Here is a 27,777-nt window from a genome sequence, read left to right on the forward strand (position 1 = left end):
AGCCTCATAAGTTTATGTAGATTCTGATGAACTTCAGTTGAATAAATGATTTAGCTAAATAAAACAGTTGATATTTCACCAAAAACTTCAAGTTAATGAATGATTGACCAGGTAAGATCTTTAGGAAAGTCCTTGTTGAATAATATGGTAGTTGATGTAATTTTAGTCAAAATTTTAAATATTAGGTGCTCCATATATTGTACATTATCTCAGCTTGGCGGAATGTGATGAAAGTTTCATGCTAATAAAGCAAAAAAACTATTCAAGGCATTTTAGATTTTAGTAAAACCTCATAGCTGGTTGCTGCTATAAATGTAACAGACTGCATCATCGATTTATTCTGAGCTTTTCATATTCTAGTTTACGGTCATAGCTCGGAACGTTAAGACTTTAAAAATTTAGCAAAGTATTAGAAACGCTATAGCAGTGATGCCATACTAATGATCAATAGTAAAGGAAGAACAAGAAATGGTCACACATCCTCCATTTAATTAGTTCCAGCATTTTCAATCTTATCTAACTAATCAGTTTGAAACTCATATAGTAAGCAGTCTGACACCTTGGTTCGAGTCAGGCAAACAACCTGCTACAGATGTATATAAAAGTTTAATTTATAACTTATGAAAACACCCATTATCGTTCAACTAATGATTTTTCAACGGCAGTATATATCTAAATGATAAAACTTGCTTTAACCAATGTGTGCACCAAACTTTGGTACGGAAGGATCGTATTCTAAAGCAGCAGTTTTCAAACTATTTTGAGCTGTGGCACACTACAAAACCAAAATGACACCGAATTGCACTCTAATTCAGTAATGCAGATAGTAATTCTTTCAATATATTTATACAATATTTTATTGTGAAACTTAAGCATGCTTCAATGAATGCAACATAGATATTTCAAAGATTTTGTAAAAAGGTGCACAACACTTTTGTCTATGCTTTGAAGCCTCAGAATAATTTTGCCAAAATCTGCCCAATGAAAAGACCTCATCTCACTGGAATTCAACTCACGGATGCAAATTGCAAGTCTATAACCAAGAGTGCGTAGCCATTAGACTAAGCCGTTCTTATTCAACTGCCTTCACTGATTGCATACACTAAATATGTACTTTTTATTGTTAGTTACTATTATCTTTCGCGTTGGTTTTTTAAGATTTTAAAGATTATTCCAAAGTCTGCTACTTATTTTAACTTTTAATTTTAAAATGTGCTGTTTCAGTTTCTAACATGCTCTTGCACTCATATCCATGGTTCTTTGGTCAGTCGCTAAATCTGTAAAAACTAAATACTTTTTAAATGGACTCTTGTAGTATCGTACATCAAAAGTTTGAATATAAATTGCATGTAAAATACCTGGCCATCACTTGCTAATTATTTTACATTTCAACATATTTACAATTGTTTTATTTTATTTTTTATTTTTTTTAACAGTACAAAACGCTTTTCACATAATTTAAATTATCAAAGTTAGAATGGTAATGTTTTATATATTAAATAAGAATAAACTTTTTGTGAAAAGACTTTTTTAAGGCTGATAATGATAAGGCTGAGAGATGTACCCCTGTCCTCTCTATCACCTGAGTGTAACACACATTTATGACAACTTTATTCATGCATTCAGAGTGACCTTACGAAAAATATCTTTTAAAAAGGGCATCGTAACGTGTGGCCGCACTGGTAAATTAATCAGTGTGCGCTATAGCTATAATAGATATATACTGTAGCTATCTCTATAGCTATATCTATAGTTGGATGCACACACCAACTCTTAAAAAAAAATATATATAGATTCACACATTCATCAAGTCTGAGGTGACTAGCAAAACAGTCGGCAGAGCTTACAGTTATATCACTATATACAGTTGCAAAGAAATCATTCTAGCATATGGTAATAAGTTATCGAATATCATTTTGTTTAATATTTTGCTCCATACATACCTTTGGTATCACTTATATATACATATATACATATATATACATATATATATATATATATATATATATATAAAAAAGTATATAGTATATATATATATAAATATATATATATATATATAAGTATATATATATATATATATATATATATACTTATATATATATATAAGTATATATATATATACTGCCTCGTTGATTCCGTGTTGAATCAACGTCGGAATGTTGAATGTTTAAAACGTCTTAAAATTGGTGTAATTAAACGTATACGTTGTCTGAGCTACAAAAAACTATTCATCGTTTGACCTAAACACAGAATACGTGTGTACATTCAATAAGTATTGTATTAAAAAAGCGTGAGTGATATAGAATGTACCGTAAAACCTCGTAAAACTTCTAATTGAACTGCCTCGGAGTGTTGCTCTTAATGAATCCCAGGTAAAGTAAGGTAATCTGCATAAACTTCAAGAAAAAACGGCAAAATTGATCGTGGATAAAACCCCAAAAGAAAAAAATTTCTTTTCTTTTGAGCATTTCAACAACGATCAAGTTTTGCCAATGTCAATCTGAAAAACGTCCTGGCAATAACATCACCTCAAACAACAAACCAATCTCAAGTGATAGAAAAATCTTTATAGTTTTTCATGACAACGTTTTAAACTTTACATTAGAAGCATTTAATTTGAAACAAGCCATTTGTGCTTTTGATTTATATTATAGTTTGTATATGTACATGTATCTACTAATAAATAAGTAAATATATGGACTTGTGACAGTGCTCTGATAACTTGAACGCTCTGATAATTCGAACACTTTTGCTCGATCCCTTGAAGTTCGAGTTATTCATGTTTGACTGTATATATATATATATATATATATATATATATATATATATATATATATATACATATATATATACAGTGAAACATGGATAACTCGCCTTCGGATATAGCGAACACATGGTTAACTCGACTGGATTTGCTTGGTCCGTTCCCACGCAATGATAAATGGCTCTATATAACTCGAACTCAACACTGTTAATTCGAACTGTTTTTTGCCCAACGGCTACCGAAACGGTTGCTATCGCTTTAGAAAATTACTTTATTCCAAGCCATAGAGGTAAACCTCAACTTTTTGTAATTCATAAGCGTCGTTACTACCTCCATCGGCAAAATATTTTGTCAACGACTGTTCTAAAGGTTTGGTGAAATTTGATTTATACGTACTGCTATACGATGAATAGCACGGACTAGCCGGGTCACGGGCGCAAGGATTTTCGCCACACACATACAAAACAAAAACAGCATGTTGTTTTTGTTTTGTATTTGCGTGGCCAAAATCCTTGAGTGCGTGACCCGGCTAGCCCGTGATGAATAGTTTTCCGATGTGGATTCCGAGTTGAATCAACGTCGGGATGTTGAATGTTTAAAACGTTTTAAAGATTGCTGTAATTAAACGTATACAGTGTCTTAGCTAAAAAAAACTATTCATCGTTTGACCTAAACACAGAATACGTGTGTACATTCAATAAGTATCCATTCAAAAAACGTTAGTGATATACAATGTACTGTTAAACCTCGTAAAACCTTTAATTGAACTGCCTCGGAGTGTTGCTCTTAACAAATGCCAGGTAAAGTAAGGTAATCTTTGGATAAACTTCAAGAAAAATCGGCAAAATTGGTCGTGGGTAAAACGCTCAAAAGAAAAAGATGTCTTTTCTTTTGAGCATTTCAGCAACGATCAAGTTTTGCCAATGTCAATCTAAAAAACGTCCTGGCAATAACATCACCTCAAACAACAAACCAATCTCAAGTGATAGAAAAATCGCTATACTTTTTGATTAAAACGTTTTAAACTTTACATTGGAAGCATTTAATTTGAAACAAGCCATTTGTGCTTTTGATTTATATTATAGTTTGTATATGTTCATGTATCTACTAATAAATAAGTAAATACATGGACTTGTGACAGTGCTCTGATAACTTGAACACTCTGATAATTCGAACACTTTTGCTCGGTCCCTTGAAGTTTGAGTTATCCGAGTTTCACTGTATATATATATTTCTCAAAGTCCGTATGTCTGTATGTCTGTCTGTTGGAAGTCTGGCTATAGCTATTATTAAAACAGCTGAGTATGACAACAATAAAGATTCAAATTCATGGAATTTCATGGAAATTCATGGAATTCTTACTGTCATTGGAAGCCTAACCTTATTAACTAGCTTAGTGGAGTTTCCATTGGCAATATGCCAGGCTACTAGCTTGAAAGTTACAGTTGTTTGACAAAGTTTTAAAACCGTTACAGTTGTTTTTATTTCTCTCTTAATTTAGTTCAACTACACGGACACACTTCTCTCATAATATGTAGTTTGAAAGTTAGAATGGCAAATGTTGTTATATGTTAAATACAAATCAATTTTCTGTCCAAAGACTCTTCTATTACACGAGCAACGCCGCGTGGCACAGCTAGTATAGGTATATATATTACAGCCAGCGTTCTGCTTTCACTAATCTTTAGCTACACTGCTTGCTTGTTGGCAAATCTAGTACAACTCACAACAAATAATATGTAAAGTGTTTTAAGGATAAACCTCATTCATAAACAAAAAATTTTGTGTGATTATACCATAATATATTAAAATACATTTTCATGTTTAGACAGAAAAAATGATAAAATTCACAACAATGTTTAGTTTAACAATTTAAAAACCAGCTTCCTAGTAAACCTTTTTGGAACAATATCATGTTTTTTTATTTGAAATATTCATAAATTAGACTGAGATCTAAAAATCCTCGATAAAAAATGCCACGGAAACAAAATAACTTCTACATGATTTTCTAAATAAATGTACATGTATAACAACTGCGGCTCTAGTAGTTTTTGAGTGTTCCGCTGTATAACTTCCTAACTGAATGTATAGCGACTGTATATTTAGTAGTTTTCAAGTGTCACACTATGTAACTCCTTAAATGATTGTATAACTAGAAAAGAAAATACCAAATACACAACGAAAAGATAATGAAATTATTGTTTGAAATTTATTTTTTTAAAGAAAATGAGCTTAAAATATGAGCTGGACAAAATGGGGAAAAAATGTTACTAGAGCATATAGTCACTTACTCCTTCAAAGAGCTAAATCATTGTCTATGAAGGTATACTGGATAGACTGGCTAACTGGCTAATTGGCTAACTGGCTAACTGACTAACTGGCTAACTGGCTATACTGGATATTCTAGTCATTACCACAGACAGTCATACACTTCTTATTATGGACTACTATTTGTTAATATTGAATCATAATAAGGATCCTTTAAACTATAGGTAAAGTAATTAGAGCTTCAAAATTTTATATTAATAAATAATACGAGGAAGAGAGTTGTGCATCAGAAAATATTTTATTGTATTTGAGAATAAGTAATATTTACAATTACAATTAGTATGTACGTTGATCCAACATTGCTACCCTAATGTGTCATGAAACTTTAAAATCAAAAATTCAAAACAAGCCTTCAATATCAACTATGTGTGCAAGAGCATTTTTATATTATAGTACATTTTGGGATGAAGAGGACAACTCTTTGATAGATGATTAATTCACCTGAGAAAGTTTCGTCTTTAACACAAAAGCTTTGGATTGAATGTACATGTCTACATCTACATGTACTACAACATTGCAGCAACACAGCTTTATAATTTATAGCTCACCAAAGGCAAGCGTTTGTATCAAGGCCTTCGAGGGCTATTTTGTGTAATACTTTTTACTACTCCCTATCAATACATGCAATGAAGTAAAACTATATTGCCAATTGCACAAATGAAAGGGTGAATTTGCAAAGTCATGTGTGGATTTAGCATGCTCTACATAACAACCATTTTGCAATTTTGTGCTCTCGCTATGAACAAATACTGTTTATTTTTCTATGGAACGCCATACAAACCTCAAGGTTGTTTTGAAGTACCCTCTGAGATGTCTATATATAAACTTGTTGTTCTACTGATGATGTTCAAGCTTGTGGTTTTTTGAAGTTTCTCATTTTATTTTCAGTAGGGATGCATATTAGTGAATTTGAATTTTAAAACCTGCTTTTAATTTATTTAGCATTATACTAACAGTTTCTTCAAGTTCAACCAAGAGTTAAATTCATTTTTGACTGGCTGTTTTACTCCTGGTTTATTTTAGCATCTTGCCATGAGTTTTCAAAACTGCTGTTATAATTCTAGTTTTTACTGTATAAGAGTTTGATGACATGTTGTTTGATGTTTGCTAATACTATTTGAAAGAAGATTTAAGTACAGAGTCATCTCCCATTTATTGAATAATATATATTTCTGTACAGCGAAAGTTGGAGGCGTTTATTGAAATAAAGTGGCCATATTAAAGATAGCAACAAGCAACCATTATCAAGTCATATTCCAAGTTGTAAATCTGAAGGGTTACTTTTACAGTCTGTCTTTTCTAGCATTGCTCTTCACAGGCATCTTTGGTTCTACAAAACACGAAAATAATTACATTCATAGTACTTAATGTAAGATGGACCAAGGGTGTCTCATTAAGGTATACCTTTCTCCTTAGCTATATATGTTACTAGCAACCATTTGAGTTGTGACATTTAAATGAAATCAGAGGTGGATGCTTGCAAACATGCTGCATAGATTTGTTGTTTTAGTGTATGTAACAGTTTTTGTTAACGCAGTGCTAAACTCTATGGTACTCTCCCGATTTAGGTCTATATGCCACCTAGTAACAAATAGTAAGTACTCAGAGCAGCAGCTTTAATTACAGTTTTAATCAGTCCTTGTGATATGACTGCATGCCATCTCCTTCACACAGTAGAAACTAAACTAAAATGAGAGCCGTAAATAAATTATAAACACTCAGTTACTAAAATGTGTCAAAGTATTGCTTTCCGTTTTTCTTATTTTAACTTACATATACTTACTCCATAGGGTGTTGAAAGTATAGGGAGATGTGCTAGAACAAATTGAAAAAGTCTAATTATGTGATTTTCATGATGCCGACGGAAACGTTAAATAGACAAAATTTATAATCTAAAATAGTTTAATCTAATATAAACAGCAAAGATTTTATCTAAAGAATTTTTTCTAAGAACCAAGTATACATACAGGAAGTTGTTAGCGTTTCCTCCACAGCCACTGAAGATGAATGCTTCACACTTGTTAGTCTCAGAGTTATGATACCATCTGGCTACAGCACCACTGCAAGAGCCTTTTTCTTTAGGTAGCACACATGTATTATCACATGAGGCTTGACACTCCTGCATACTCCTAAAATAATTATGAAAAAATAATGATTGATTCCATGTAGAGTAGTCTGCTCAAGTCACTGGATGAAACACTTTTTATCAAACAAAATTGAATTAGTGTATCACAAAAAGCAAAATAAACTACACTAAGCTATTAAACTTACATAAAGTTGTTGGTGTTTCCTCCACATCCACCATAATAGAAAAGCTGACACCTTCCTGTAGCGGAGTTATAATAGTAACGGGGGAGACTAGCTGAACAGTATCCAACGTTGAGAGGTCTGCTACACTGGTTCATACAAGAGTTTTCACACTCGTATTTAGTTCTGAAATGAAATATTTATTAATGTTTATTACTTTAATCAACACTATCAACAAGTCTTTTATTGCTCTATTTACGGTATAAAAATATATAAGTTATTATTCTTTGGCAGTTATGAAAGATCTACCAATAACTTTGAAATAACCACTAAAATATGACAGAAAACGTTAGACAACAAGAAAAATGACAGCAAAAATGCTAGCTCAAGTCAACATCTACCTGAAGTTATTGGTGTTTCCAAGGCATCCACCATAAACAAACATTTCACACCTCTGCCTGTCTTCATTATAGTAGTATCTTTGAAAATATGACCTGCAGGGTCCAGAGTCAGCTTTCATGGTGCACATCGAATCAACTGAAACAGGCAACAGCAATTGTTTCATGTTTTCAAAAAGCTCAAATGTAATAGAGAAAAATGTTATCTTTTGCTAGCAAATCTTAAATGACACTAAAACTAAAATAAATAGCCTGTTACCTTTCAGTTCTTCTTTTTCTTCATCAGATTCGTCTTCTTCAACAACTGCTTCTGCTTCTTGTTGCCCAGCACTTTGAACAACAATGAGACTGTCTCTCTCTCTTTGGCATTGGGCCAGATCTGTAGCCATTTTGTTGTAAGCCTAATACAGATGAAAAAAGTCAGACTTCAAGAATAATGGGCAACGACAAAAAACATTTCTCACTAACAAATGATTTTATTCAACTTTTTTAAACATCGCCATACCTTGAATTGTTCTTTATAATAAACAGTGACATTTTATTAACACAGTAATTTCATTGATCGGCAGCAAAAATATGCTGAAATAATTAAAAAGGTATATCATTATTTTGAAGCAAATATCAAGTAGTTAAAGTATAATTTGAATATTATATAAATATGTTCTATTTATAATTAAGTTAATACCAGTATACTCACAGTCTGGGAGATATAATAAGGTGACGTGTACATCATGTTTGTTCCTTTAGATCCATAGTACTGATAATAACGATAGTTATTGTCTGCAAACAAAGAATTTTCATAATTTTTGAGTTCCTCTTATAAAAGCTTCAAATGGTGACATGCTAAACATAAAGATGTAGCGAGACTTGACCGTGTAGCCAACCTATTTACAGGTTAAAACTGCGGTAATATGATGATATAAATGTACTTACCATTTTGATAGTCTGATATGGATTCATCTGCTCCTTTTCTTTCGGCCACACCCTAAAATATACACCTCCTTAATAATTGTATTATGCTTCAGTCCAAGATTCCATTTTAATTACTATAATTTCTGCTTAGATTTGTATTAACTTTCCTTGTCATAGCAAGTTAAGTAATTTTTTATATAGCCTACTCAGTTATAAAACTTACCACAGCCATTTCTTCTTCTTGACCTTCTATCGCTGCCTCATTTTGAGGAGCTGATCTGATGCTGCCAATAACAGCAATAGCTAAAATAACAAGTTGAATCTTCATGTTGACTCGTGAGGCTGACTGACTTGTAAAATACTGATACTAGACTCCCTGTTTCAGTTTATATAGTGCTGCCTGACCTTTAACCTCCATTGTTAGCTATGTAGAGGGCAAATCTTTCATATAATTTTGTACTGATGGCATGTCAAAGAGGTTAGTTATTTTAAGTTTAATTTTATTGGTTTACTTTGATGTTGCAGTTTAATAATTTAATCTGCTGAATTCGGTCAAATGGAGAAAACTACCCATTTTGATGTTGCAGTTTAACAAATTAAACTGTTGAATTTGGTCAAATAGAGGAAACTACCTACTTTGATGTTGCAGTTTAATAATTTAAATTACTGAATTCGGTCAATTGGAGGAAACTACCCACATACCTATAGCTAGTAAATTCTGAAACCCACTTTTGTGTGTTTTTGCGTAAATGTTGAAAGACTGGGAGAAGCTAAACGCAAGCTAAAAAACAAAAGCCATAGTAGCAGCTCTATATCTACATGTTTTCTAAGTGGTTATAGCCAGCTCATAGCATTTTCTAAAGAGTATATTTGAAGTAGTCATTTATAAGCTAGGTAGTTGTCTTGATTTTAAACTGCATCTTTTTTTAAGCTAAATTTGCTTAAAAAGTATTAAACAAGTGGTCTCTAACTTGCTTGACCTTGAAAATAAACCAATTCAGATGCTAAATTATGTTGTAATAAAGTTTTGTTATGATTATATCTAGAGTTGAGACCGATGTAGTTGCATCTCTCATGATTATTTAAGCATACAAAACAATGTACCTTTATTTGTTTTCAGCATGTTTTGTTATATAAATAAAAATCGTGCCCATCAAAATATATTTTATTTTATAACTGTTCTTTTAAGGTTTTACAAACTATTTATGGTTGGCTTGGTTTTTGATTAACATCTTAACTTGATCATCTCTTAGGTTAATTGTAAAGTGCTTGTGTAAGGCTGTAGAATCAATATTGGTAGACTAACAGTCTTACAAGTTTATGTGAAAGAATTCTAGCTAAATAAACGATTTAAGAAAACAAACAGTTTTTATCTCACCAAAAAAATTCAAGCTAATGAATAGTTGACCAGGTAAGATCTCTAAAAAAGGTTTTTTAGAATAATATGGTAGTTAATGTAATTCTAGCCAAAACTGTTAAATATTAGGTGCTTCATATATATTGTACATCCTTTCAGTTGGACGGAATGTGGTGAGCATTTTTGCTAATAAAATAAAAATTATCTAGAACTTCTTAGACAACTTTAGTAGAGCCTCATAGCTGGTTGCTGTTATAATTGTAACAGACTGCGTCATCATTTTAATCTAAGATTTTTACGCGCCAGTTTACGATCACAGCTGTGATAATTGGGATGTTTAAAATTTAGAAAGGTATTAGAAACCCTATATTAATGATCAACAGTGAAGGAAGCACAAGAAATGGTCACACATCCTCCATTTAATTAGTTCCAGCGTTTCCAACCTTATCTATTTAATCATTTTGAGACACATATCGTAGGCAGCTTCACACCTTGGTTAGAGTCATGAAAACAAGCTGCTACAAATGTATATAAAAGTTTAATTTATAACTTATGGAAACACCCATCATCATTGACATAATGATTTTTCAAGGGCAGTTATAGATCCCAGGAATAAAACTTGCGTTACACATTGTGTTCACAAAACTTTGGTACCGAAAGTATGTCTTCTAAAGCAGCAGTTTTTAAACTATTTTGAGCTGTGGCACACCACCAAATAAAAGGTTACCCAGAAATATAATAAATTGCTGTAATACAAATAGTAAGTTTTTCAATATATTTATACAATAACTCAGTGCAAAACTTGAGCATGTTTCAATGAACACAACATACATGTAGGTATTTCAAAGATTTAGTAAAAAGACGCACGAAGCTCTTGGCCATGAATTGAAGCCTCATAATAATTGTGCCTAGTTTTTAAAAAGCTACTTTGTATGATCTTTAACTTATAACATTCTGCATAGCAAACTAGATTAAACTTACTGACCTAATCAGCCACAACCCTCAGCTAAAGAAAAATATTGCAAATATAAGCACTTATACCCTGAGCTTCATGTCATAAACGGGAACAGATGGACGAACAATAGCCAACCTATATATATAAGTATTGCTGTATGTTGGTATTTTGTTGGTTTGTTTAACTGCCATAGTTGTAGCCAGTTATTGCACTTAAAACTTAACAATGAAAAGTTCTCATGTCACTGGAATTTAACTCGTGTATGCAAATCGCAAGTCTATAACCATTGGTGCGTAGCCACTAGGCTAAGCCGTTCTTATCATTCTCAACTACCTTATTCTGCTGGCACACACTAAATATATATGTACTTTTTATTATTAGTTAATATTAATTTTTGGATTTCTTTTTTTTAAAGTTTTCTAAAGACTATTTCAAAATCCATTACCTTTTTTAATTTGTACTTTTAAAACTTGTCATTTCAGTTTTAAATGTGCTGTTAGAATCATATTTCTGGTTCTTACTAAGGTCAATCGCTAAATCTGTAAAAGCTAAATACTTTGTACGTGGACTTTTGTGTTATCTGCTGTAATGCTCTTTATTCAATAAGCTTTGGAGCATAACAAAAAGAAGCATAAAGAAGTTTCCAAGCTACAAGTTTTGTGGCTGGTAACTCTAAACCCTAACTCTAAACTCAAAACTCTAACTCGAGTAGAGCTTCACTGCTCAACATCTGTACTAGTTTCGTTCATCAAAGCTTTTAATACAACTTGTATGTAGAATATCTAGCTATTACTTGTTAATTATTTTACGTTTAAACATTTTTACTTTTGTTTTGTATTTTTCAGTTTATTTGAACTGTACAAAACACATTTCACACAATATAAAGTTTAAAAGTTAGATTGGTAATGTTGCATATGTTAAATGAAAATGAATTTTCTTTGAAAAGACTTTTTTAAGACTGATAATGATAAAGCTGAGAAATGTACCCCTGTCCTCTCTTTCACTTGATTGTAACACACATTTATGTCAACTTTATTCATGCATTCAGAGTGAAAATGAGACAGATAGTTTCTATGACATCAATCTCATCCTGCTCCACCCAGTTTTATAAATCTTCAAAAGATAACATACAAGAGTGGGTTTACAATGTACATGTAAAGTCTGGAATTGTGCGTAGGTTTCTAAAGCCCACCGAATTTAACAGTGTAATTTAATAAACTGTGACATCAAAGTAAACTGATTAAATTAAATTGAAAGTGACCCTTCTCTGGCCTACCGTCAGCACATAATTGCTGTACTCTATTTAGATGTATTTGACTTCCCCTCAATAACTCAAACCTTAAAGAAGTTTAAAAGGTCAGGCAACACTATCAAAATTTAGAATGACTAATCTCTTTGACGTACCATTAGCACATAATTATATTAAAGAGTCACCCTTTACAAAGCTAACAATGGAGGTTAAAAGGTCAGGCAGCACTATATAAACTAAAACAAGAGAGTCTATCATCAGTATTTTACAAGTCAGTCAGCCTCAAGAGTCAGCATGAAGATTCAATTGGTCATATTAGCTATTGCTGTTATTGGCAGCACCAGATCAGCTCCTCAAAATGAGGCAGCAATAGAAGGTCAGGGAGAAGAGACGGCTGCTGTAAGTTTTATTGCTGAATTATATTAAAAACATCATAGATTTGAGTGAAAATCTTATGGCAAAAATCAAAAATCTTATTCTAATGTATCTATATATAGAATGTTTGCACAATCCAATTTTGCAGCTTCACTTTTACAATCATGGATGTTTAAATAGTAGTTTAAACATTGGTAATCTTAGAAAAACCTTTACGAGCTAATAGAAAAATATAACCAGAATATTATGAAGCTTGTGTAAAATAGTTAATTAAATAATTCATGAAAGAATGTTAAAAAAAGGTAAATTAGGGCAACTAAATTAAAGTCATGGCTGGCAATCATAAAACAACTAATAAAAGAAGGGGTGCATATTTTAGGGTGTGGCTGAAAGAAAAGGAGCAGATGAATCCATATCAGATTATCAAAATGGTAAGTATATTAGATTACTTCAGTTTTTACCTGTAACTAGGTTTGCTTACATACTTAAATATTTTTACATCTTTATCTTAAACAGGTCACCATTTAAAGCTTCTATGAGAGAAATTGAGGAATTCTATGAATGATTTATTTTTAGACAACAACTACCGTTATTACCAATATTATGGATCTAAAGGAACAAACATGATGTACACGTCACCTTATTATATCTCCCGGACTGTGAGTATACTGGTATTAACTTAATTATAAATGTAATACATTCATATTATATTTGTAATACTCGACGATTCCATACTTTTTTGATTAAACTCTCTTAGTAAACTCAACATTTTATTGCTGCTTCCTAAATGAAATTACTTTATTGAAAAGAAAATCTAAAACTGGTTCAATGATAACATTTTCAATATTATTATAGTATTAGAAATTGGATAGTTTTTGAACCAAGGTTTTGTGGAAATGAAATGCCAATTACAAGTATTGTGTCAGAATAGAGAGCTTTTTCTATGGCACATTTCTCTCCTCTCAAGCCTGATTTTTTTCTATATTAGGCCTATAACAAGATGGCTTCAGATTTGGCACAATGCCAGAAAGAGAGAGACACTCTCATGGTAGTTCAAAGCACTCAACAGCAAGAAGCTAGAGCAGTTGTTGAAAGAGAGGACGAATCTGATGATGAAAGTGAAGAAGTGGAAGGTACAAAACTATATATTTTGGTTTTTACATCATTCAATCATTTAATTTCAAATGATAAGCTCTTGATTATAAACTTGGTTTTATAACAAACATTTGTTGCTTCAGTTGCATCGATGTGTACCATGAAAGCTGACCCTGGACCCTGCTTGTCTTATGTCCAAAGATACTACTATAATGAAGACACACAGAGGTGTGAAATGTTTGTTTATGGTGGATGCCTCGGAAACACCAACAACTTCAGGTAGACATTTTAAATCCTGACTTTAGCTGGTCTTTCGTGCAGTATTGTTAATTGTCCTCAATTTTTTCTTTTTTTATTTTGATATGCTGTTTTAAATTAATTAATTCAATGTTGAAAACTTCTGAAATTTCATAATTCTCATATTTTATGGCTTGGGTAACGTAATAGAAAGACTTTGTAATGATGTTGGCTACAGTGATTAACTTTAATAAACATTTCATTTTAGAACTAAATACGAGTGTGAAAACTCTTGTATGAACCAGTGTAGCAGACCTCTCAACGTTGGATACTGTTCAGCTCGTCTCCCCCGTTATTATTATAACTCCGCTACAGGAAGGTGCCAGCTTTTCTATTATGGTGGATGTGGAGGAAACACCAACAACTTTATGTAAGTCAGATGTCTTACTCGATCTTCTATTACTCACTTCATTCTAATGTCAGACATAACTAAAGTGCTATTTAAGAGTGATCTTTGTGAGTTTGTTAAAAACCAGACAATATCATATGAATATTAATATCTGTTATAAACATTATAGGTCTATGTGAAAGTGTATAGACATATGTGCATGGTTACATCTTGTTTTGTAATTAGGAGTTTTTTCATTCTGTTCATTCTGTTATAGAGAAGACCAATTTATTTAGATTCCGAGACGATTGATTTAATATTTCAGGACTATGCAGGAATGTCAAGCATCGTGTGATGATACATGTGTGCTACCTAAAGAGAAAGGCTCTTGTATCGGTGCTTTAGCCAGATGGTATCACAACTCTGAGACTAACAAATGTGAAGTATTCATCTTCAGTGGCTGTGGAGGAAATGCTAACAACTTCCTGTAAGTGTGAAGAAGAATATGACTGCATATTGCAAAATTTATGAGGAGCTTTTTTATCTGTGCCTTTTTAGGCTGGTTTAAATTATCCATTTGCATAAAAAACTGGAAATTTAATGTTCAATACTGGCTTCCAATTTGACCAAAATTGGCAAAATTAGTTCTGCTATTAAAAAATGTTCCAACCAGAAAAATTGAAATCTATACTGGGTGCCAAGAGAGAGTTTTTAGGTTAAATCATTATAAATCTAGCCACGGGTTTGCATAATTTTTGTTTAGATCAAATTTCTTCCATAATCTGAGAAAGAGCTTCAGAGAGACACATATTTTTTGCATTTTCAATACTTAATACTTTTGACAGAGTAGCTGCTGCAAACAGAGTATAATTCAACTCATTCTTATACATTATTTCTTTTAGTACTAGTAGATTTGCTCCAAGTATGTTTTTTTGTTGTAGAACCAAGGAAGACTGCGAGAAGCAATGCTAGAGAAAACTGAAGAAGAGCAAGCAACTCTTACTAACTGCAATCACATCAACTTTTGAACACGTTTAAACATGGGATAATATTGACTGTTAATTTCTGTATTCAACTGGGTTACTGTAATATAATAAATATTTTAATTACTTTAATCATCATCAAGTTCTCATTTAACGCAGGAGAGATAAATCAATCTATTTAGCATTTTTACAAAGATAATTAATAATGACAAACTTTTCTTGTTTTGAAGGATTTGGTTTCTTGAGAAGCAGCACTTACAACTATATATTTGCTAGTGTAGATACTGCTTCAAAAAATTAAAGGTAATCAAAAGACCAACAACAAGTAGTTTTTGTTTGAATCGAGCAAATCATTTGCTTTTGCAATTGAAACTTACCGTAGTATGTGGGCTAATAGTTTTTAGGTTTTTGGAACAATTGGAACAATAGTTTTTGGGACAATTATTTTATGCACAGAAATTTTCACATTTGTTAAATTATTCTGTATAAATGTACAAAAAGTGCAAATTCATCTACAGTAGTACATTTTTCTATATTGTAAAACGATAACAACTGATTTTATGAAACAGCATACATAGTGGAATGTACAAAGCACTCATTGTCGACCGGCTCATCTGAAAGGAAACTTGGAGTTGGTTATGACAAGGACCCTGCTTTATTAGGTCTGCATTTGAACCTGAGCCTGCATTTTAAAAGCAATAAACTGAATTTTGAAAGCGATAAACTACAAAACCACTATGCCTCACCCTAAAATTTTGTCGAATGAACTGAAAAATTAAAAAACCATATATTGGGATTTAAAACTTTCCTCTACAATTGTAAAGTTTAATAGGTTCTAAACAGTTTGATTGATCACACATGGACTTCTTTATTTTAACTAAACAATTCAAAATAACATGATAATGAGCAAGAGAAACTTAACAGCAGTCGCAATATGAACTTGACGTGAAATGAGACAGAAAGTTGAAAAATTGGCTCAATCGTATTTTCACTAATGTCAATCACATTAACACCAACTCGCACTAACTTTTAATCACACAAATTTTTTGAGCTTGTTAAAACTAGCTGAGTGATCTAGTGGATGTGTCTGTTAAACAGCACTAAAAACTAGTATAATATTCACCGCTGACGTCATTGATATTTGCAACTAAACCAATGAGTCGCCAACGCTGTCTGCTCACATGTGTTATAACAGCGCTCTGGCTTGTAAGCTTTTGTTTCAATATGGCAGCAAAAGACATCCAACATGACACTTCTTGCTGTGAAATTGTTACACTGTGGAATAATAAAACAAATTTTTTTCTTTTTTCAAAGTAGAAAGTAAGTAAAGTTTGAGAGCTGTTGCTGAAGAAATAATTACGATAAAAAGTGGCATGGGAGAAGAGTTTTAAGTAGCTATTGGACCCATGAGACCAACCTCTGCAATAGTGAATACATCAAATACAGTATTTTTGCTCAGTGATGATAGCACTGAGCAGGATGACACTAATAAACATGAGAGTAAGGCTGGTATGTCACCAGAAGTGTCAATAAGCACATCTGTTCAATCACTTGATGAAAAGAAGGAAATTGAATGACATTTTAACACCACCAGCAATTTTAGTACATCTCACTTGCATCAGGCCCACAAGTGCCATTATTTTTAGAGTAAAGTACAGTAAAATAAAGAAAAGTAATTGCTGAAAGACAAATTAGAGAATCTAGGAAAAAAATTCAGTGAAGTTGACTTCTTTGAAGATGAAGGTGAACTTGTGTTAACTCATTTCTCAGGCATTGAATAGTCAGGTTGCTTTTCCTAGCTAAGTCAATAATGCTAGATACATAATAATGGTAGATCTTTTTGCTCCTTAGCACAATATTATTTAGTAAGCCTATTATATTCTTTACAATGGTAGCAGACTCGCCAACCTCTAGTGGGAGCTTTTGAGTAAAACTTTTCCTATGCAATAGTGAAATGGGAAAACTTAAGTAGGTGCAGAACTGACTATTTTTGTTTCGACTAGCTACAAACCTAAGTAAACAAAAGAATATACCCAAACAGCATGTTTTCAGACAGTATAATGTTCTTAAACCATAAGCAGCTCTCATTGTACTAAAAACTGTGTTATTTTGTTGATTGTAAAGATTGCCATAATTCAAAATTAACTGTGCAAGATACATTTACTGTAGACAAGGTTGAAGATTTAGGAATGTGTGTTACAATTGACATAACAACTTACAAGCCGGATGGTTCAATTAAGTCTAGGCAAAATGTGCATTCAAAGATGATGGATAGAGCCAAACAAACAAAACTTTCTTTCAAAGAGAAGATAATTAGCAGCTTTATCAAAGAAGGTGCTAAAGAAAGCTTTGCTAAAGAAGGTGCCAAGTTTCCGCCTAATGCTTTTTCGGTTGGCACCAAAGTTAGAGCTGATCAGGAATGCTCTCTGGAAGGTAACTTATGTGGAAAATATACTCATAGCATAGTCTCGGTTTTTATTTTTTAGTATAGTTGCACTTTATGTGTTTTCTATTTTGTTGTTTCCGGTGAATATTTATTACCAGCTAACAATAAACACAACACTTTCAAGGTTTCAGATGGTGTATTATTAAAGCGAGCTCGTGTACTCAACAAGAACTCGAAAAACACAACAAATATTCTGGGCACTTCAGATCTGCCAAAAAATTTAAAAGAGGTACTCTCACACAGAGACACCAGAAAAAACTCGTTACCCACTTTGCTTGTTTTGTTTAGACGTACATGTAGTAGTCATTGTCATTTCAGCAGATAACTTTTAATCAAGAATTTGGTTAAATAGTTATTCATGCATTCTATTGAGCATGAGCCCTCTCTAGAGTAAATATACAAAACATAAACTTTGGTCATAGAAGGATAATTAGGCCTATGCTGAAAATATAACATTAGTTGTTATGGCAATGTCTCCATAATAATAATTTCTAAAATGCTTTCATTATTCACTAGTCTTATATTAACCTGTAGTATAAGGAGTCCGTATCCATCATTGGTTTATTAAAAAGCGAAATGAGATACTCATCAATTTTTTTGTGATAGATAGCTTCACGTGCGCAAGCTTGTTATGAGACAGTTGTAAGTGAGCCAGCTCTGTGTGAAATAGCTGTAAGTGAACTAGCTCTGTTTGAGATAGCTGTAAATGAACTAGCACTGTGTGAGACAGCTGTAAGTAAGCTAGCTCTGTATGATATAGCTGTAAGTGAACTTACTCTGTGTGAGATAGATGTAAATGACCTAACTCTGTGTGTGATAACTGTAAGTGAACTAGCTCTGTGTGAAATAGCTGTAAGTGAACTAGCTCTGTGTGAGATAGCTGTGAGTGAACTAACTCTGTGTGAGATAGCTGTAAGTGAACCAGCTCTGTGTGAGAAAGCTGTAAGTGAACTAGCTCTGTGTGAGATAGCTGTAAGTGAACTAGCTCTGTGTGAGATAGCTGTAAGTGAACTAACTCTGTGTGAGATAGCTGTAAGTGAGCTAGCTCTGTGTGAGATAGCTGTAAGTGAACGAGCTTTGTGTGAGATAGTTGTATGAGTACTAGCTCTGTGTGAGATAGCTGCAAGTGAACTTGCTTTAGGTGAGATAGCTGTGAATTAGAGTGTGTATTGATAAAAATATTGAGATTGCAATAGTTGTTCACATTAGTTTTTAACAAAGATGCCGCTGTAAATAAACTGAAGCTTGCTGCGTTCATAACGGGAATATCATAGCTGATTGAAAAAAGATATTTACAGCTGAGTATTGACCCCAACATTTTAACTGCCAGTTCACCTTTCTCAATTTTAATGTTTGAAAAAAGATGATTGTTTATGGATGCTACATAAGATGAAGTTGGCCATATAATGTAAAACCAAATGAGCTCCTCCTTAACAAGAAGAGTTTCTCTAAGAATCAAAACACTTGCTGCACCATAACATCTGCATAGGTATGTTTGATCACACTACATACAGCCTACTCTTTGGTATGATCTACATTGCTAAGGTGATAAGTATACACTTATGTATGCACTCAAGTTTACTCTAGCGATACACCCAGATATGCACTCAGGTATACACCTAAGTTTACATGCAGCTACAATTCTAGCTGCACTTTTAGATGTCCTGATATGTCTAGGTTTATGCCCTGATATGTCCCATGTTTACATCCAGATATGCACTCTGGTATATGCCCAGGTATCTGTTCAGGTAGGCATCTAGCTATGCACCTAAATATGCACCCAGTGCATGATGAGATTTACACTCTGGTAAGTGCTAATATCTAAACCCAAATATGCACCTAAATAGGCATCCAGGTATACGTCTAGGTATGCACTGTGAATGCAACCATATATACACTAACTTATGCATCCAGTTGTAAAACCAGATAGGCAGCCAGGTATAATCTACCTTTAGGATCTGATATCAACAAGGATAACACAAGGTAAAGTGTTGTACATAAATTCATTTTCCACTTTTTGTAATGAAAGGCTTGTTGTCTGGTTGTCATTTTAACTTTATTTCAAACTTTCTGTTAACTATGAAATAATTATAGTTTTTGTTTATTTTAATTGAAGGAAATTTTTTTAATGTTCAATGAGAAACTAATTACATTTGTAAATATATTTGCACAGAAGCATCAGCTTTTCTGAATTTTCAATTAGACATGTTCCTCAAAAGACTTGTCTCCCTTGTTCAATTAGACATGGTCCTCAAAGGACTTGTCTTCCTTGTTCAATTAGACATGGTCCTCAAAGGACTTGTCTCCCTTATAATTTAAGTATTTTCTATCTTATCTGCGGCTTATAATCTATTGATATTCACATAAGTTTGACAAATAAAATGATTCATCTCCTCTGCATGAAATAGTTGATTAATGGTTATTGAAATCTTTATTATATTACCATAACCCAGCATATCATAGCAATGAGTAGCTAACACCATCTCATCATTGAATATATTGAAAAGAAGGTGTCATTGTATTGTAATTGGTAATTATTTCTTTCTCCTTTTCTGTTTTTAGCAACGATTATCACAAGCTTCTCTGGTTCTACAAAATAATAATATAATGTAATAATAAATAAATAATAATATGTTATAATTAAACTATAGTGCAAATAACAAAAATGGTTCTTACAAAAGCAACTTTTATCAACAATGTTGACAGCAAAAAGTTTTAGAAATGGCTATCATTTGTTGGCAGCAGCTAAGGATGTCTGTTATTAAATGTTTGAATAAACAGCTTAAAAATAGAGTTCATAAAAACAAACTTATAAAATTTCTGGAGCTCAGAGACACTACAGAACTAACATATTTTAATTACATCTGTTTGATCGCAAAACTCCTTGTACCAGCTACAGCAAATTAATGAGTTGGCGTTGAACTCAAGTTTGCCATTCCATCTGCGAGTACTTGACAAATAACCCAAACAAAGTTTAGTTATTGTAAAAATCAAATTGTTAATAAAAATTAAAGATGCAAATGATAAAATTAGTTCTCGTGTAATTAATAATATTTATTTACTTATTTTTTAATTAATTCACTTATTTGTGTAACAAAACTAATCTTTAATTGAGAAACGCTGCTCTATACTTACAGAAAGTTGTTAGTATTGCCTCCACAGCCGCTGTAGATGAACGGTTCGCACTTGTTAGTCTCGGAGTTGTGATACCATCTAGGTACAGCATCACGACAAGGACCCTTTTCTTTAGGTAAGATGCAGGCACCATCACAAGATGTTTGACATTCCTGCATTGTCCTAAAAGTTCACAAAAAGAAATAAAGTTGTCTATTTTAGTAGCAGGGTGAGATAACTCTACAGATAAACGATATAGGATACCATTAAAAGATGGTAAAAGACCATAAATTATCTGACTTACATGAAGTTGTTGCTGTTTCCCCCACATCCACCATAATAGAAAAGCTGACATCTTCCTGTAGCGGAGTTATAATAGTAACGGGGAAGACGAGCTGAACAGTATCCAACGTTGAGAGGTCTGCTACACTGGTTCATACAAGAGTTTTCACACTCGTATTCAGTTCTAAAATAAAATATTTAATGAAGTTTATAACTTCAATCAATACTATCAACAAGTCTTTTATTGCTTTATTTACGGTATAAAAATATGAGAATTATTGTTTTTTTGCGGTTACTAAACATCCGCCAATAATTTTGACACTAGCGCTATGATTTGATGAAAGAAAATATTGGCAAAAAAGGTAAATGTCTGCAAAAAACTAGCTCAATTCAACCTCTACCTGAAGTTGTTGGTGTTTCCAAGGCATCCACCATAAACAAACATTTCACACCTCTGTGTGTCTTCATTATAGTAGTATCGTTGGATATATGACGTGCAGGGTCCAGGGTCAACTTTCATGGTGCACATCGGTGCAACTGAAACAGTAAACCGCAAAAGTTTCATGCTTTCTAAAAGCTCAAATGTAATATAGAAAAATGTTATCTTTAGCTAACAATTTCAAAAAATACTAGAACTAAAATAAATAGCCTGTTACCTTGCACTTCTTCTTTTTCTTCATCAGATTCGTCTTCTTCAACAACTGCTTCTGTTCGTAGACGCTCAGCACTTTGAACAACAATGAGGCTGTCTCTCTCTTTTTGGCATTGTGCCAGATCTGTAGCCTTTTTATTGTAAGCCTAATACAGATAAAAAAAGTCAGAGTTCAAGAATAATGGGCAAAGACAAAAGCATTCTCTCACTAACAAATGATTTTAAGCAAAAACATCACCCCACCATGATTTGTTTTCTAATATAAACAACAGCATTTATATTAATAAAGTAATTTTATTGATGGACAGCAAAAACATGCTGAAATGACTGAAAAAGTGTATAATTGTTTTGAAGCAAGCATCCAATAGTTATAGAACAGTTTGAGTATTATATAAATACATATATGCTCTATTTATAATTAATTTAATACCGGTATACTCACAGCCTGGGAGACATAATAAGGTGACATGTACATCATGTTTATTCCTTTAGATCTGTAGTATTGGTAATAACGATAGTTATTGTCTGCAAACAAAGAATTTTCATAATTTTTGAGTTCCTCTTCTAAAAGCTTTAAATGGTGACATGCTAAACATAAAGATGTAGCGAGACTTGAGCATGTAGCAAACCTATTTACGGGTTAAAACTGCAGTAATATGATGATATAAATGTACTTACCATTTTGATAGTCTGATATGGATTCATCTGCTCCTGTCCTTTCAGCCACACTCTAAAATATGCACGTCTTCCTTTAATATTTGTGTTATGCTTCAGATCATGGTTCTATTTTAATTACTATAAATTCTGCCTAGATCTGTTTTAATTTTTCTTGTCATAGCATATCAAGTAATGTTTTATTTAGCCTATTCAATTATAAAAACTTACCACAGCCATCTCTTCTCCCTGATCTTCTATTGCTGCCTCATTTTGAGGAGCTGATCTGATGCTGCCAATAACAGCAATAGCTAAAATAACCAGTTGAATCTTCATGTTGACTCTTGAGACTGACTGACTTGTAAAATACTTATGATAGACTCCCTCGTCTCAGTTTATATATTGCTGCCTGACCTTTAACCTTCATTGTTAGCTATGTAGAGGGTGAATCTTTAACATAATTATGTACTAATGGTGCGTCAAATTGGTTATTTATTCTAAATTTAATTTGATTGGTTCACTTTGATGTTGCAGTTCAATAATTTAAATTACTGATTTCGATTAAATAGAGAAAACTACCCACTTTGATGTTGCAGTTTAATATTTAAACTACTGAATTCGGTCAATTAGAGGAAACTACCTACTTTGATGTTGCAGTTTAATAATTTAAACTGCTGAATTCGGTCAAATGGAGGAAACTACCCACATACTTAGCTAGTAAATTCTGAAACCCACTCTCGTGTGTTTTTGCTTACATTTTAATAGACTGGGAGGAACAGAATGCAAACTAAGAAATAGAAGCCATAGTAGCCGTTTTATATCTACTTGTTTTCTAAGTGGTTATAGCCAGCTCATAGCGTTTGCTAAAGAATACATTTGAGGTAGTGATTTATAAGCTAGGCGGTTGTCTTGATTTTAAGCTGTATCTTTTTTGAAGCTATAGATGCTTAAAAAGTATCAAGAAAAGTGGTCTCTTACTCACTTGAGTTCGAGTATAAACCAATTCAAATGCTAAATTTTGTTGTAATAAGTTTCTGCTATGATTTTATCTAGCGTTGAGACCAATGTTATTGCATCCCTCATGATTATTTTAGCAAACAAAACATTGTATATTTATTTGTCTTCAGCATGTATTATTATATAAATAAACATCGCACCTATCAAAATATCTTTTAATTCATAACAGTTCATTTAAGTTTTTACAAACTATTTATGGTTGGCTTGGTTTTTGGTTAACAAATCAGCTTTATCATCTCTTATGTTAATTGTAAAAGAGCTTAAGTAATGGCGGAACGTGGTGATCATTTTGGAACAATAAAACAAAAATTATATAAGGCATGTTAGACTTTGGTAAAGCCTCATAGCAGGTGGCTGTTATAATCATAACAGACGGTGTCATCATTTTAATCTGAGCTTTTCATACCCCAGTTTATGGTCATAGCTCTGATAATTCAGATTTTTAAAATTTAGCAAGGTATTAGAAGCTTTAAAGCAGTCACGTCATACTAATGATCAGTAGAAAAGGCAGCACAAGAAATGGTCACACATCCTCTATCTATTTAGTTCTAGTATTTTCAATCTTATCTATCTAACCAGTTTGAGACACATAAAGTAGGCAGCCTCACACCTTGGTTAGAGTCATTAAAACAAGCTCCTACAGATTATATAAACGTTTAATTTATAACTTATGGAAACACCAACTATCATTGACATAATGATTTTTCAAGGGCAGTTATACATCCAACTAATAAAACTTGCTTTACACATTGTGTGCACAAAACCTTGGTACCGAAAGTATGTTTTCTAAAGCAGCAGTTTTTAAACTATTTTGAGCTGTGGCACACCACCAAATAAAAGGTTACCCAGAAATATAATAAATTGCTGTAATACAAATAGTAAGTTTTTCAATATATTTATACAATAACTCAGTGTGAAACTTGAGTATGTTTCAATGAACACAACATACATGTAGGTATTTCAATGAGTTAGTAAAAAGATGCACAAACCTCTTGGCTATGTTTAGAAGCCTCATAATAATTTTGCCAAACTGTTGAACACGTTTTTTTGTATGGGCATTAACTTATGACGTTCTGCGTAGCAAGCTGAATCGAAGTCACTGACCTAATCAGCCACATGTTCCGCATCCAAATAATAATTCTGCAAGTACAAGTACTTATACTCTGAGCTTCAAGTCCTGAAAAAGAACGGATGGACAGACAATGGCCAACCTATATATATATATATAAATTTTGGTGTATGTTGGTATTTTGTTGGTTTGTTTAACTGTCACATCTGTGCCCAGATATAACAATTAAAATTCGGCAATGAAAAGTCCTCATGTCACTGCAATTTAACTCACATATGCAAATCGCAAGTCTATAACCAAGAGTGCGTAGCCACTAGGCTAAGCTGTCCTTATCATTCTCAACTCCCTTATCTCGGTTGAACGCAATAAATATGTACTTTTTATTACCTATTAGTTAATATTTCCTTTTGCATTTTTTTTATTTAAAAGCTTTTCTAAAAGCATTTCAAAATCCATTACCTGTTTTTTCAATTTGCAATTTTTCAATGTGCCATTTGATTTTCCAACTGGAAACTCCTATTTCTAGCTTTTTTAAGGTCAATCATTAAATCTGTAGAAGCTAAATACTTTCTACGTGAATTGTTGTACTCAAGCAAAGCTTTACTGCTATGCGTTTGTACAAGTATCATTCATCAAAGCTTTTAAGACAACTTGCATGTAGAATATCTAGCTATTAGTTGTTAATTATTTTACACTTAAATATTTTTACAGCTGTTTTATTTTCCTTTTAATTTATTTGAGCTGCACAAAAACTTTTCTCAAAATATGAAACTTAAAGCTTAAGAGATATATTGGTAAATGTTGTATATGTTAAATGAAAATAAACTTTTTGTGAAAAGACTTTTTTAAGGCTGATAAGGATAAGGCTGAAAGACGTACCCCTGTCCTCTCTTTCACCTGACTGTAACACACATTTACATGTATGTCAACTTTATTCATGCCTTCAGAGTGAGAGTGAGGCAGATAGCTTTTACGACATCAATCTCATCCTGCTCCACCCAGGTTTATTAATTTTCAAAAGATAACATAAGAGAGTGGGTTTACAGTGTAAAGTCTAGACTTGTGCGTAGGTTTCTAGAGCCTACTGACTTAACGGTTTCAATTATTAAACTACGACATCAAAGTAAACCAATTAATTTAAATTGAACATGACTCATCTCTGGCCTACCATCAGCGCATAATTGCTGTACTCTGTTTAGATGAATTTGACTTCCCCTCAATAACTCAAACCTGAAGGGAGGTTAAAAGGTCAGGGTCAGGCAGCACTATATAAACTGAAACAAAGAGTCTATCATCAGTATTTTACAAGTCAGTCAGCCTCAAAAGTCAGCATGAAGACTCAACTGGTTATTCTAGCTATTGCTGTTATTGGCAGCATCAAAGCAGCTCCTCAGAATGAGGCAGCAATAGAAGGTCAAGGTGAAGAAATAGCTGTTGTAAGTTTTATTGCTATATTAAAAACATTATGGACTTTGGTGAAAAGCTTACGACAAAAATGAAAAATTGTATTCAAATGTATCTATAAATAGAGTGTTTGCACAATCCAACTTTGCAGCTTCACTTTTACAATCATGAAGTTTAAATAGTAGTTTAAACATTGGTAATCTTATGAAAACTTTTACAAGCTGATACAAAAATATAACCAGAATATTATGAAGTTTGTGTAAAATAGTTAGTTATGTAATTCATAAAAGAATGTTAAAAAAAAGTAAATTACTCAGTTTTTAGGGCAATTAAATTAAAGTCATGGCTGGCAATCATAAAACAACTAATAACAGAAGGGGTGCATATTTTAGGGTGTTGCTGAAAGAAAAGGAGCAGATGAATCTATATCAGATTATCAAAATGGTAAGTATATTAGATTACTATAGTGTTGATTTTTTACTAAGTTTGCTAACATGATTAAATCTTTGCACCTTTTTATCTTCAACACGTCACCAGTTAAATCTCTTATAAGAAAAACTCAGAAATTATGAGAATGTTTTATTTGCAGACAACAACTATCGTTACTACCAATATTATGGATCTAAAGGAACAAACATGATGTACATGTCACCTTATTATATCTCCAGGACTGTGAGTATAATAGTATTGTTTTAATTATAAATGTGATATATTTATATGATATTTGTAATATTCTGATGATTCCAAACTTTTTTAGTTGAACTCTCTTAATAAATTCGACATTTTCTTGCTACCTCTTAAGTGAAATTAGTTTCTTAATAATAAAATCTAAGACTGGTTTAATGATAAAATTTTTAATATTATTCCAGTATTATAAGTTAAGTTTTCGAACCAATGTTTTGCGGAATTGAAATGCCAAATACAAGTATTGTGCCAGAATAGAGAGCTTTTCTTTGGCACATTTTTCCCCTCTCAAGCCTGATTTTTTATATATTAGGCCTATAACAGGATGGCTTCAGATCTGGCACAATGCCAGAAAGAGAGAGACACTCTTATGGTAGTTCAAAGCACTCAACAGCAAGAAGCTGGAGCAGTTGTTGAAGAAGAGGACGAATCTGATGAAGAAAGTGAAGAAGTGGAAGGTACAAAATTATATATTTTGGTTTTTACATCATTCAATGATTTAATGCCAAGTGATAAGCTCCTGAATATAATTTCTAGTTTATAATAATTAATTGTTGTTTCAGTTGCATCGATGTGTGCCATGAAAGCTGACTCTGGACCCTGCAGGTCATACATCCAGAGATACTACTACAATGAAGACACGCAGAGGTGTGAATTGTTTGTTTATGGTGGATGCCTCGGAAACACCAACAACTTCAGGTAGACATTTTACATTTTGAATTTAGCTGGTCTTTTTGCAGTATTGTTAATTGTCTTCATTTTTCCTTTCTTCACTTTGATATGTTGTTCAAATTCATTAATTGATTGCTGAAAACTTCAGAAACTTTGTAATTCGCATATTTTATGGCCTGAGTAAAGTAATAGACATACTGTGTAATAGTGTTGGCTACAGTGATTAACTTTTATAAACATTTTACTTTAGAACTAAATACGAGTGTGAAAACTCTTGTATGAACCAGTGTAGCAGACCTCTCAATGTTGGATACTGTTCAGCTCGTCTCCCCCGTTACTATTATAACTCCGCTACAGGAAGGTGTGAGCTTTTCTCTTATGGTGGATGTGGAGGAAACGGCAACAACTTTATGTAAGTCAGATGTCTCACTCAATCTTTTATTACTCACTTCATTGTAATGTCAGACATAGCTGAAGTGCTATCTAATAGTGATC

General features: G+C 32.6%; 2 protein-coding genes across 2 annotated transcripts in view; one reads left to right on the top strand and one right to left on the bottom strand.

Moving 5' to 3' along the window:
• Positions 1 to 7,359: 7,359 nt before the first annotated feature.
• On the bottom strand, positions 7,360 to 22,772 carry LOC137400482 (kunitz-type serine protease inhibitor 6-like). Its single transcript, XM_068086807.1, has 13 exons — positions 22,668 to 22,772; positions 22,461 to 22,512; positions 22,225 to 22,307; positions 21,787 to 21,928; positions 21,532 to 21,667; positions 21,153 to 21,314; positions 20,870 to 21,031; positions 8,873 to 8,933; positions 8,671 to 8,722; positions 8,435 to 8,517; positions 7,997 to 8,138; positions 7,741 to 7,876; positions 7,360 to 7,525 (listed from the first exon to the last, which is right to left on the bottom strand). The coding sequence occupies exons 1-13, from the start codon at positions 22,770 to 22,772 to the stop codon at positions 7,360 to 7,362; spliced, it is 1,482 nt and encodes a 493-aa protein (XP_067942908.1).
• A 3,081-nt stretch (positions 22,773 to 25,853) lies between these two features.
• LOC137400483 (papilin-like) overlaps positions 25,854 to 27,777 on the top strand; it is a 30,975-nt gene continuing 29,051 nt past the window's right edge. Inside the window, exons 1-6 of the mRNA XM_068086808.1 lie at positions 25,854 to 25,958; positions 26,319 to 26,370; positions 26,516 to 26,598; positions 26,924 to 27,068; positions 27,174 to 27,309; positions 27,533 to 27,694. Coding sequence (XP_067942909.1) covers positions 25,854 to 25,958; positions 26,319 to 26,370; positions 26,516 to 26,598; positions 26,924 to 27,068; positions 27,174 to 27,309; positions 27,533 to 27,694 — 683 coding nt within the window. The remainder of the gene's footprint in view (positions 25,959 to 26,318; positions 26,371 to 26,515; positions 26,599 to 26,923; positions 27,069 to 27,173; positions 27,310 to 27,532; positions 27,695 to 27,777) is intronic.

Source organism: Watersipora subatra, chromosome 7 (assembly GCF_963576615.1).
Source record: "Watersipora subatra chromosome 7, tzWatSuba1.1, whole genome shotgun sequence".
In the NCBI taxonomy this organism is placed as follows: Eukaryota; Metazoa; Bryozoa; class Gymnolaemata; order Cheilostomatida; family Watersiporidae; genus Watersipora; species Watersipora subatra.